A 12,398-nucleotide genomic window follows, 5' to 3' on the forward strand; every position below is an offset into this window, starting at 1 on the left:
CTTAATAAAATTGAATCTCACAAAAACAAATTGTTAGAAGAGTAATGTTTACCAAGTTCAATGGTCCTAGTGCAGACCATTACTTTTTAAATTAAAGTTATTAAATATTTTTGACATTAATACGCTTTTGATATGTACATTTGTTTTCAGAGCATTATATGATTCTACTTGGTCTTCATATATTAAAAACTACTTTACTTATAATCATCAGATCCATAAATATCCAACAAAATTGGCTCCAAATTTACATTTATTCTAATAACAACATAGTCGAGAGCAGTTTTCTCTTTGGTACCATGGACCCAAGGCATGGAATTTTCATATAAACCGTTTAGATAACTCCAGGTCACTTGCAGTATGTAAAATTTAATTAAAAACTATTTGTTGGCAACATATCTGTTATGTTTCTTTTCTTTTTTTCCTCCTCTGTCTTTTGGTACATTTAATTAAATATAAGCCTATACTCATCCATCCATTTTCTGTACCCGCTTATCCATGCAGGGGGGCTGGTGCCTATCTCAGCAGTCGTCGGGCAAATAATGCATGGTACACCCTGGACAGGTTGCTAGTCCATCGCAGGGCAGCATAGAGACACACAGGACAAACAACCATGCACACACACTCACAGCTAATTTCAGAGAGGCCAATTCACCTGATAGTCGTGCCTTTGGACTGTGGGAGGAAGCCGGAGTATCCGGGGAGAACCCACACATGCACAGGGAGAGAGCATGCAACTCCTTGCACAAAGACACCAGGCTGGGATGTGAACCCAAGACCTTCTTGCTGCAAAGCAACAAGTCAGAAGTCATTAAAATAATGTTGTCGAGTCTGACTCGAGTCCAAGTCATGTGACTCGAGTACATACCTCTGCGTTCTAACATAGTATAGCTATTAATATATTGTTGAAATAAAAAATAAAATAGAGTGGTTCTCATTTGTCTGTAAACCTCCATCAACAACCATCTAGTTGTCGGTCTTGTCGAACCGCTGCACGTCCCTGGGTCCTCCACTCATAGCACTCACGCATTTAGCAACAGAACACCCGCTGGTGTGAGAGGTTCTCCGCTCAATGATATCAGAGGAGACACACTCGGCTGCCACTACTTCAACTTTAGGACAAATACCAGAGTCCCACAAAGAAAATCACCATTTGAAGTCACGGACAACAAAATACGTTTGGACCTAGAAAATGGTGACATTTGTTTAGCGCAATCTCGTTTCCTTGGCATCGTGGGTTTCTAGCTCCAGCAGAAGCATCTCAGGAAAAATAACCTGAGGGGAGGGGGGAGTGTTCCGTGACCATGTTTGTGTTCAAAATCTAGCTTGTTTTGCAGATTTGCTAAAAAAATGATATGGTACATTAAGATGAGTCTACCACCCTCTGGTAAAGGATCTAAAGCAGGGGTGTCAAACTCAAATTCACACTGGGGCCAAAATGAAAATCTGGGACGAAGTCGCGGGCCAAACTTAATATTTTTTGAAAAAGTGACGGCAAATATGCACATTTTCTTTGTCAACATATCTGCAATTTTGAACCTTTTAATTTGGAAACAAACTTACTTTTGCATTAACACTGAATGTGCAATACACACAAGCAAGTCAGTTTTAAATAAAACACTTCAGTGGTATTCATTACTTGTGGTATATTCAGCATTTTTAAAATCTATTCAGGATTTATGTTTTCTTGTTTATTCATTTTTCTTATTTTTTATTCTCCTTTTTTTCTCCTGTAATAAGTGTCATCGCTGCTGTGACATCTAGCTTTCCCCACTGAGAAACAATAAAGGGATTTTCTATTCTATTCATCTATCTGCAGCCTTTCCACTTCCTATTTACTGTAGGTTAAACCTTTTCTCCAACAACAAAATAAATATATAATTTTATCTTAAATGAAAATGCAACATCTCACCTGTTAACTTTCATGTTTTGGAGCAGAAAAAGGGCATAAAACCAACATATTTAAAGCTCAGTTTGCTCCACTGGTTTACTGTGATGCTCACCTGTTCCAGCCAGATACCTGCATCATGGGGTTGATCTGAGCTGAGGAGGAGACTCCTGTTGTTTTGTTCATCTTCATCATAATAATGACAACATTAGATGACAACAGGTGCTCACATAGGTTTGTGCTGCTGAACATGTCTGAGCAGCTTGACCACGTTGTTGTGTGTCGGGGAGGAAAAATAAAAACTACAGCAGCCACAGAGTCATGCTGATTTGAGCGTGTTGCTGCTCGCTGGAGTTATATCAGCTCTGTCTGGAAGTTAGTTGGAAAACTTTCTCTTTCAGTTGTGAACACATTACTGAGCGGTTAAAATCTCCGTTTCTGGGCTTCAACGTCGGAAAATAGCTGAGTAAACTCGGCGCTGAGTGGGAGGAGTGTTTAGTTTGTCCGAGACAGCGGAGCTGCAGACACCGGCAGCAGACGGTGGAAAAAACACAAAGGAGGGGGCGCTTTGGCTCTGCGCTAACACCGCAAAGCATCATGGGAGTTGTAGTCTTTGCGGTAAAATCAGCCAGTTGGTCAGTTTTAATATATTTTTGACATTTATCTCGCAGGCCACATAAAAATGCTCTGTGTGCTGCATCTGGCCTGTGGGCCTTGTGTCTGACACATGTGATCTAAAGGCAGAAAAAGCCAATTGTATTTCTTAATTACCGTATAGTAAAATAAAAGTGAATACGCAGCAAAGGTTTGTGTTAACTTCCAAAATCAGTTGAAATACTTTTTATAAAAGCAAAATCATGGTGGTGCTCCAGCTGATTCCTCCTGTTAGCTAACATTTTCATGAGTGGCTTAACATCTGGTTTCTGTCAGCGGGTCTGATTAGTTTCAGCTGCCAGTTGTGTGTTTAACCTCGCCTCTTGGCAGCATCACACTTCAACATTTTGAAGAGTAAAGCTGAACACTGACCCTTTTAAGCAGCTGTAGGTGGGAAGGAAAGCTCTGAGATAGAAATGCAGCTGCTGCTTTCAAGCTTGACTAAGTTAGTCAAAAAGGGGGAAATAAGAGTGCCTATTTTATTTTCTAAATTGCCGCCTTATTTGTTAAACAATTAATGAAGGACTCTTTATAAGAGGAAGGAAAAGATAAATTTATTCTATAAAATCTATGCTTCTGTGTTACCCTTTCACACATTGTGTTTCAGTTGTAGTTTTTGTTATATTTTTTTTTCCTCCTGACAAAAAATCTTTAGTTTAAGTGTATTTTTCTTTTTTAAAGGATAAAATCTAACAATTTAGAAAATCAAATGGACTGGGCAGTCAAGTATATTACCAAAATGGTCAACTAATACAAAACAATAAAATAACTTCTTTATTTGTTTTTTTTAAACAAGATGAAACAAAGACTTATACTTTTTGGTAAAAACAAATTCACAGTTTTAAAAATGTTTGCATTTGAAGTCCAAAATTATTCAAACATAATCACTCCTTAATCGGAAGGTTACAGGTTAAAGTTCCAGTCAGTTTGTCACTGTTGTTGTGTCCTTTTGCCTGCTGGTGGTGGTCGGAGGGACCGGTGGCGCTTGTGCTTGGCAGCCTCGCCTCTGTCAGTGCACTGCACCCCAGTGCAGCTGTGGCTATTATAGCTCATCCCCACCAGCATGTGAATGTGTGTGTTAATGGATGAATGACTGATTGTGTTGTAAAGCGCCTTGAGGGGTTCCAGGACTCTAGAAGGCGCTATATCAAATACAGGCTATTTACCATTTAAATAGATGACTGTTAGTTTTGATTTGACAAGAATCTTTTATTGATTTTAGTCCTAGTGTTTTAACAACATTTCTTTTATTTTAGTCACAATTTAGTCATCCATTTTGTTTTAATTTTAGTTGAGAAAAACTGTAAAGAAATATGGAAAATTCACATTTCTTACTTTAGATCAAAAACACTATTTATAATTGTTTTAATAACAACAATTAACGGAGAGTATCATAATGAACACTGACAAGTTGAAATTGTCCCTCTCAGTAATAAAGTAAGCAAATCTGTATAATGTGCAGTTCCTGTACAGTTACTTGCTTTTAAAACAGTGAAATCCTTTTTTTAAATGTAAGTCAAATAAAAATAATCTGCAGGTTTAACTAGTTTAGGTGACTCAGATTTTCTGCACTATTTCATATGGGATGGACTCCTCACCATGACACAGAGAAATAACTGAGAAACATCACAAAGACTCAGCGTCCCTTAACAGACACGACTCTTTTTGAACAGCATGTTCTCCACCGAGCGTGTTCCTCTAATCCGTTCTGGTTGATCGTGAGTGCATTCTACGTGCTCCGGACTTCTCAGTTTACATCTGTTCATGCACGAGTCTTACTCATCTCCCACTTCCTGTTTTAAAAAATGTGACAAATTCTGTTGCCTGGCAGACCGAGAGGGCGGAGCTGCTAACAAATACACACACAGGCTCACAACTGCATTGTGACATCAAAATGTACCAGCTAACATCATAGTGTACCTCTTAGCCAATAGAAATGGCAGATTTTAATTAAAATGCATTGTAGAGTTTTTACCTAAAGAGGGCGCAACGCTCACAGTTTTAGGCAGAATATTTAAATTTTAACAAAGATGCACTTAAGAGTCAGATTATTGACTACACATGTCTTCAGCACGAGTAGTAGGGATGAGCCGGATACTCGTTTCAGACGAGTATCCGGTACGGATAACGCATTTTTGACGAATACGAGCATGAAACTAGTAAAACGAGTCATTATCTGTAATCGTGCTGAAGGAAAATCTTCATTGGGTAACTGACTGTCTTCACGCTCTGTGATTGGCCAGTCACATAGAGCGCCCGCCCCTCCCTACTTACAAAACTCTCTAGCCGACCGGGAGCTCAGTCCGGCCGGCTCATCCACGCACACACACAGACAGTAACGGATCGCGCTGTGATGGCTTCACTGTTGCTCACGTTTCTTCAGTTTTCCCTAGGTTTTCTTCAGCTCGCCTCTTTTTCGGTTGAATATTTAAAGTTACTTTTTTCGTAACTGACATGGTGCATTTGACAAGACAGAGCTGACGTGCTGTTGTCACTACCTCCGCTCCGGTCGGGTTTCTCTCTCTCTCTCTCTCTCTCTCTCTCTCTCTCTCTCTCGCACACACACACACATTAATCAACATTTCTTTGTTTAACTTTGTGTGGGAAAATGCCAAGAACGTTAAGAAAAAAATCAGTTTAATCAAATTAAAATAAAAAAATATATAGAAAGTTGTGTCTGGTTCTAGCATTTCATATTTCCTAGTTCCTACTGCATGGGTTCAGATGTATTAATCCATGCACTCAAATATTAATGTTCTGATTTTATTGAAACACTTGTTCTGTAATAGTTTCTTTACTATTGTGATCAAAAATATTTAATCTCAATTCTGAGGCTGCTCTGTAAATAGTTTTCAAATAAACAATACACATAGCAACTTCTGATCAATCCATATCAATTTCAGACTTAAAATAATACATTGATGTAAACCATGTCCACTTCCGGTTAAACCACGCCCACTTCCGGGTTATGCCACGCCCATTCCGAGTACAGATACAGATACAGATAATTTAGTTAGTTGAACAGATACAGATACAGATAGTGGTGTACTCGCTCATCCCTAACGAGTAGACACTCATTTATATAATTAATCAGCAAAAAAAGTTGATTTGGCAGTGGTTTGCTCTTTAAACGGTGTTACTCTAATACTGCAAGGAGATTAACCAAAGGTGAGAATTGTTTTCAGGTGTATTTATTAGGGATTTCCTTGCACTAATTTACCCAAGTGAGCTGCCTGACATTTTTAGACATTGATTTTTCAACTGTTATCAGCATAGACCAAAATAGATTATGTCTGTGGTTTCCAGTAGCTTGTTCAAACTCTGATTGGTTCTTTTCTAGTCTAGTCCCACCTGTTCAGTTTGCTGATTGGTTCTTTTTTCCATTCTCCCATCTTTTCCATTTTCCGACTGGATTTTCGTCACTGTCATTTTTCGTTGTCTTTTATTTTTCAACAAAAATGTCTATCATGATTTAGTCTTTATTGAAGTACAAATTAAAGTTTTCATTTTGTTTATGTTCGCAAAAATTATTTGGTCATTAAAAAAACTAAAATATTTTGTCATCCAAATTAACACTTTTTGTGAAATCATTTTTGTACGTCTTTTACTTTAAAATATGATATACAAAATATTTGTAAAAAAAAATTAAAACTAAGATGTTGTTTTTTTTTTACTTTTACCCCTCCACTTTTTACTTTTTATTTTTGTACATATCGTCCACTAACCTGTTTTTCTGCCTTTGACGATTGTTTATTTGGTCATTGTTGTTACATTTTACTTTCCTCTTTTAAGTTGGATTGTCCTTTATAATCTGTGTTTTACTGCACCAGGCTTTTATCAGCAGCATAATCAATGCCAGATGCAGTTTAAATGACATTTGTTTTTCTCTTTTTTTTTTTGTTTTTGTTTTTAACACCAGGGATCTACAAGATCCTGCAAGAGTGTGGAGACGAGGCGAAAGCAGTCAGGGTAAGGCTGAGTCGTCACAAACTTGAAACCATTTAATTTTTTTTAATTGATCTCTATCAATCAATAAAGTCCTTGAATTTTTCTCTAGCTCATCACTCAATAAAACTCTATCACAGTTTGGCCCGTGAAAACGAGCTGCCTAAGAGGTCACATCAACAGTGAAGGGTGGAATGTAAATCCCCTCCTTTCCAACAAACACACAACTGAGCTGCCGGAGTTTAGACTCGAATCAAGTGGATGTTTGAGATCAGCTTCTGATAGAAATCTGAGAGTTTTATACATTTTCCTCCAGCAGCTGTAAAATCACACCAATAACACCATAGAAAACAGAATAAAAGATGATTATAGTACGACAATACAGTTCTTTCATTGGGATTCAAAGTTGAATTTTGTTATTGACGGATATGAAGGCGTGTTGGTGGCCAGTGTTGGCCCTCTCACATTAAACAAGTAATTAGTGATAGTTACAAATGACCTTTTCCAAAAAGTATTTGAGTAGGTCACCACACTGTAAAATTCATTAGTGACCTAACAAAGTAACTGTGACCTTACTATGAACGCAGCTATGTTCTTTAAAATCTATAATGTGAAAGATTTTTTAACTGAATGATTTTTACTTCTTTCTTCTTCGTTATTCTTTTTTTCATTAGTACAAATGTTCTTATAGATTTCTGGCATGTTTATTTCTGCTCAGAACAATAGAAGTATAGATTTATGGAATACAATCCCAGTCTGCCTAATAAATACTAAAAAGACCGCCTTAGGTTTTTAGGGAATCTGAGATATCTCAAACTTTATTCCTATTGTGCAGTTGTTATTCTGGATATCCTTAACTATAATTTATATAGTAACAAACAGCTGTTGATGTCTGCATTTGCCATTTTGACTAATAAGAATACAATTAGTAGGATACATTAAATTATTGTTATGTAAAATAGGATTTACAGAGAGGTCTATTTGTTTATTAAATGTTAAAACAGCTTGCCATAATCTGCTTTGTCCCTGCATTTACTCCCAACACTGTTGGCGATAAAAAAAAAAAAAACGCTGTTAACAAATGTTCGATGATTAAGGTGCATTCCAAGTCGGCTGTTTGACTCCAATCTCTTTTAATAAAACCTCAAGGAGTCCGAGTGTGGTTCAGGCCATGGAGGAGAACTATGAGGTGGACCTGGTCTACATCACAGAGAGGATCATCTCTCTCTCGTTCCCCGCTGGAGCAGAGGAGCGCAGCTACATCAACAACCTCAAGGAGGTGGCAACAATGCTGCAGTCGAAGCACAGCGAACACTATCTAGTGAGAAAACGACCAAAACAAGCAGAAAAAGATGCTTAGATGTTAGTTTTGTTGGGGTAAAGTAATGTTCTCTTTCTGATTACAGGTTCTCAACCTAAGTGAGCGGAGGAATGATTTATCCAAGCTGAACCCTAAGGTACAATCATCATGTGGAAATAAATAAATAAATAAACGTTTATTGAGGTTTAGTTTGAGTGAAACCATCAGAAACAAAACCCGCTCTTGTTCCTGAATCATCCCATCAGGTTCTGGAGTTTGGCTGGCCGGATCATCATGCTCCAGCGCTGGACAAGATCTGCAGCATGTGCAAAGCCATCGACACATGGCTCAGCGGGGACCAACGTAATGTGGTGTTACTGCACAACAAGGTACACAGATGAATAAAAAGATGTACTGTTAACTTGTCCAGAGGTCAGCCATTTCGCAATTTTCAATGCCAATTGTAGGAAATCTGGACTGATTCACAATGCTAATTTGTTTGCCGTGTTTTCTATTTTGTCTATTCGAGTTTGGGTGATGAGGTGAGCTGCTGTAGCAGGGAAGCCAAGAAGCCCCGCCCACTTTGGCTTGCTTCTGTGGTGGGTTTGTAAAACATTCCCAAGCCAGGCTAGAGATAAAATCATTTCAAGAAATTCTGGGTCAACCTGTAGGGAGCCTAACTGAAGGACTGAAAAACCTCCCCTGGTAGACATCCAGGACCACACACACCTCAGATGGCTCCTTCCTACATGGAGGAGCAGCAGCTCCTGCTACAAGTCCCTCCTGAATGTCCGAGCTCCTCAACAGACCCCTAAGGCTCAGTCTGGCCACCCTTTAAAGGAAATCATTTCAGCCAGTATTTGTAGTCTCGTTCTTTGGTTTATTACCCGTGCTTTACCAGTAAGCAGACCCTTTTGTGATGGCATCTTGTGATGTTGCTCTACACCTTTCAATCTTCTCACTCAGAAACAAAACTCCAACTCTTCTTTGAGGTAGGACTTTGTGCATGGCCGAAAGTATAGAGTAGGAAAAACTCTCCTTGAGGTTGAAGATCCTAAGAGCCTTCATTAGATGTTCCCAGTTCCCCCTTAACAGGCCATCAAACGTATTACCACGTAGTGAGGATTTCATAGCACCTTCCTTTCATCCAAGTAACCAAGGGTATCCCGTAAGCGACTCAGGCTCAATCAGTTGGGTAAGTCATGTCCTTAGGTAAGATACTTCACCCTCCTTGCCTGTTGATGGTGCTCAGACTGACTGGTGACTCAGAAAGGTGCTTTAAAAGTGCAGATCCTTTATCATAGTTATTTGTCCTTTAGTGGGAACCAAAATGCGTAGCCATGGGAGATACTGAATGCTCTTTGTAAGACAGAGACTCAACCAACATTAACACTGTTCTTCAACAACTACAGTTTAAGTATCTTGATGTGATGGTCAGAGAGATAAACCAGTATAGATTGATCAGGGCTCTGTTCTATTGAGATTAAACACAAGGCGGGTGATTTTTCGTCCATCTACATTCCCACCCTCATCTATGATCTTGAGATTTGGATCATGACCACAGGAACCAAGTCCTGGAGGCAATCGGGTGAAAAGGGCTTCTTCTGTAGGGTTCAAGGCCTTCGTGATAAAGTGAGGAGCTTCATTATCTGGATGAGGTCAGAGTAGAGTCACCTCTTCTCCTAAACGAAAGGAGTCAGTTGAGGTGGATTGCACATCTGATTAGAACCCTCCTTACTGTGGAAGGGGCCCAAAGCAAAGACCAAAAACTTGATAGGGTAAGTTTATAACCTCGGCAACTCAGAGGAGGAGCTGGACAGTGTCTCTGGAAAGATGGATGCATGATACCTCCTTGACCCAAACTTGGATAAGTGGCCTTTGGACTTTGTGTGCTATGTTACCAAAGTACCCTTTTCTTCTATTCTGTTTCAGGGGAACCGAGGTCGAACAGGCGTGGTGGTGGCAGCATACATGCACTACAGCAACATATCTGCAAGGTATCAAACCTGTTGGAAGGTTTAGATCTACCTGAGTAAGAAGAGTTCATACATACTGCTCTGATCAGCAGAAGGTTTCTGGTTGTCAGTTATAAAAAAAAAAGTGGTATTCAGGTACTTTGATCCTCCAAATCTCCTCCACACTGAGTTGTGTGAGGACAGGAGTCCGTCAAAGTAAGGCCTTGAAGTCGGCTAAAAGAGTAGCCTTGAAACTCAAACACTGGTGTGGTATTTTAGCTTAACATTCAATCCTGGGGGGTTTATTTTAAAAACTAGTCTGAAAATGTAATCATTCTTCAAGACAGCCAGATGTTATTGGACAGAGAGGAAGCCAAGAAGACTTATGGCTGCTTAAAAATGATGAAATACTTGAGATATGTGTAAAGAACACATTATTGCCACTTTGTAACCCACAAATTTAAATGAATAAAATCTATGTTATGCAGTGCTGACCAAGCATTGGACAGGTTCGCCATGAGGCGTTTTTACGAGGACAAAGCACTTCCTGTGGGCCAGCCGTCGCAGAAAAGGTAAAGTATGACCTAATTTCCTGAAAATAGCCCATTTCCTGTTCATTTTAATTTTGCTCATCCTCTGAATTTTGTTTTGAAATTCTGCAAAAACATTTTTTATATAAAAAACAAAAAAGACCATTATTAAATTATACATTTGGGGAGTTCATTCAGAGGTCTTTGAGAACTGATTTACAAGCTTTGATGGTAAAAAAAAAGAAAAGAAAAAAAATTGTTATTTCTGAGGTCAAACTGGGATGTCCTATTTTCTGTCTCTTTAAAGTAACACTGAGCAGTTTCCTGCTCCTCCACCATACTGGTTGAAAGTGGAATTATAACTATCGTGAACAACCCTGCAGCAGCCTGCTGTAGCTAGTGCTAACGACAAGCTAACGCTAACATGAGCCAACTAATACTAAAATTAACCACGAAGTACAAAGATCCACACTGTTGGACAGAAATATGATACTGACAAGTCCAGTAGCAACAAAGCCAGGTCATCACCAATCCAAGATTTTGTAGCCTCCTTTAGCTCTCTCAAACTTGTGTAGGCCGCACCGATGTTCACTCTGGTTTTTACTTTTTGCTCCGCGTCCAAAGACATTACTCTCCACTTTGATACCAACAAAAAGGCAGACAACTTCTTTTTCTATTTCTTCTTGTGCTTTTGTTTTTTGACGATCGGTGAATTGAAAATGTTAACTGCTAGTATAGCAGCTTACAGCCATGAACAGGTAAAGAGCTCCACCATTAGGTCACCTACCCACACCACAAAACTGTTAAGTGCAGTATCTGGCCAGCGGAGGGCTGCAAGGTGGTGTCAAATATGAAACTTGTCAAGTTTCTAACTCAACAATCACCGAGATCAATGTTAAAGCTCTAGCATCAAGTAAAAAAAATAACTATTTAGCGTTACTGTAAGACACCAATACAAAATCCTATGTAATAATTAAACTGAAGTTGAAGTAAATAGTATTTCTTAATTTATAAATTATTAACGTTAAGATTCATCCCAATTCAGCTAAACTGTATTAGCATAATGTTTACAATTTTGTCCGTTTTTAACATATTTTGCTCAAATTTAATGTCATAGTAGCTAATGGTGCATTGTTCAAAATGTTAACATCACCCTTTCTTTGTTGGTCATTGGACATGTGTCAACAACCGATTACCCTTTGGATTAGTGCGGTACGATACTGCAAAATTTGGTATCGATCCGATATCAAGTAAATACAGGAGCTAGTATTGCCGATACCAAGAAAATACAGGGGCTAGTATTGCCGATACCGATACAGAGAAAATACAATACAGGGGCTTGTATTGCCGATACCGATACCAAGAAAATACAGGGGCTAGTATTGTCGATACCGATACTTCTTACTACTAGTGTAGTACCATCTAGTTTTGTGGGATTTATTAAGATAAATAGGATCAATAAAACTCAAGTTTTATTGATTACTTAATTATTCTGTAATTTTTCCTTTAATAAATCATGTGTACAATGATAATAAAATACAGGAAACATTTTCAGGCAAATAAAGTTTTCATTAGGAAACTATAAATGGTTTAAAAGCTCAAGATTTTTTTCTATTTGAAATCTATAAAGCTGTGTAAAAAAAAAAATCCAAACGGCGCTCCTTTTTCGGTCTGCCATCACGCAGCCACAACAGTGCTTTCTGCTGTTCTGTGCTTGTCTTGTGGTGGCGTGCTGTTATACTTTTTTTTTTATGTAACGGTGGACTGCCCCGTTGACTGACATCCGTAGCGTTCCAATCACAGTGCTTTACTGGTTTGTTGGGCCAATCACAGCGCTCTTTTAGCGAGGAAGGTGGGATGTCCCTGCAAACAAACATGGCTGCCGCTCAAAACGGTACAATCACAGGTATCAGCCAGGTAAACTACAAAGCAAGATGACTGCCATTCTATAGTGGTCCAATCATGGCACTATATAGATTTCATGGGCCAATCGCAACACTAAGTAGGCGGTATGTTATGGGAAAAAAAAAACAACGTGACTAGTCGGCGGTCAGCCGCTCATTTGAAACGGCTTTGGCATCAAGTTTGGACTATTATGACTTTAGCTTTTGTTTGAGTCAAGATCAGAT

At 38.8% G+C, this 12,398-nt stretch overlaps 1 protein-coding gene across 8 annotated transcripts in view; it reads left to right on the forward strand.

Annotated features, from left to right (window-relative positions):
- Window positions 1–12,398, forward strand: part of tns1a (tensin 1a) — a 148,495-nt gene that overhangs the window by 90,239 nt on the left and 45,858 nt on the right. For all 8 annotated transcript variants that reach the window (XR_011517291.1, XM_054747631.2, XM_054747628.2 and 5 more), the window contains 6 exons: window positions 6,459–6,508; window positions 7,634–7,805; window positions 7,891–7,941; window positions 8,051–8,173; window positions 9,717–9,781; window positions 10,228–10,311. Coding sequence is in view for 7 of the 8 variants with exons in the window: in XM_054747631.2 (XP_054603606.2) it covers window positions 6,459–6,508; window positions 7,634–7,805; window positions 7,891–7,941; window positions 8,051–8,173; window positions 9,717–9,781; window positions 10,228–10,311 (545 nt within the window). In the remaining variant the exon portion in view is untranslated. The remainder of the gene's footprint in view (window positions 1–6,458; window positions 6,509–7,633; window positions 7,806–7,890; window positions 7,942–8,050; window positions 8,174–9,716; window positions 9,782–10,227; window positions 10,312–12,398) is intronic.

This window comes from Nothobranchius furzeri, chromosome 2 (genome assembly GCF_043380555.1).
Source record: "Nothobranchius furzeri strain GRZ-AD chromosome 2, NfurGRZ-RIMD1, whole genome shotgun sequence".
In the NCBI taxonomy this organism is placed as follows: domain Eukaryota; kingdom Metazoa; phylum Chordata; class Actinopteri; order Cyprinodontiformes; family Nothobranchiidae; genus Nothobranchius; species Nothobranchius furzeri.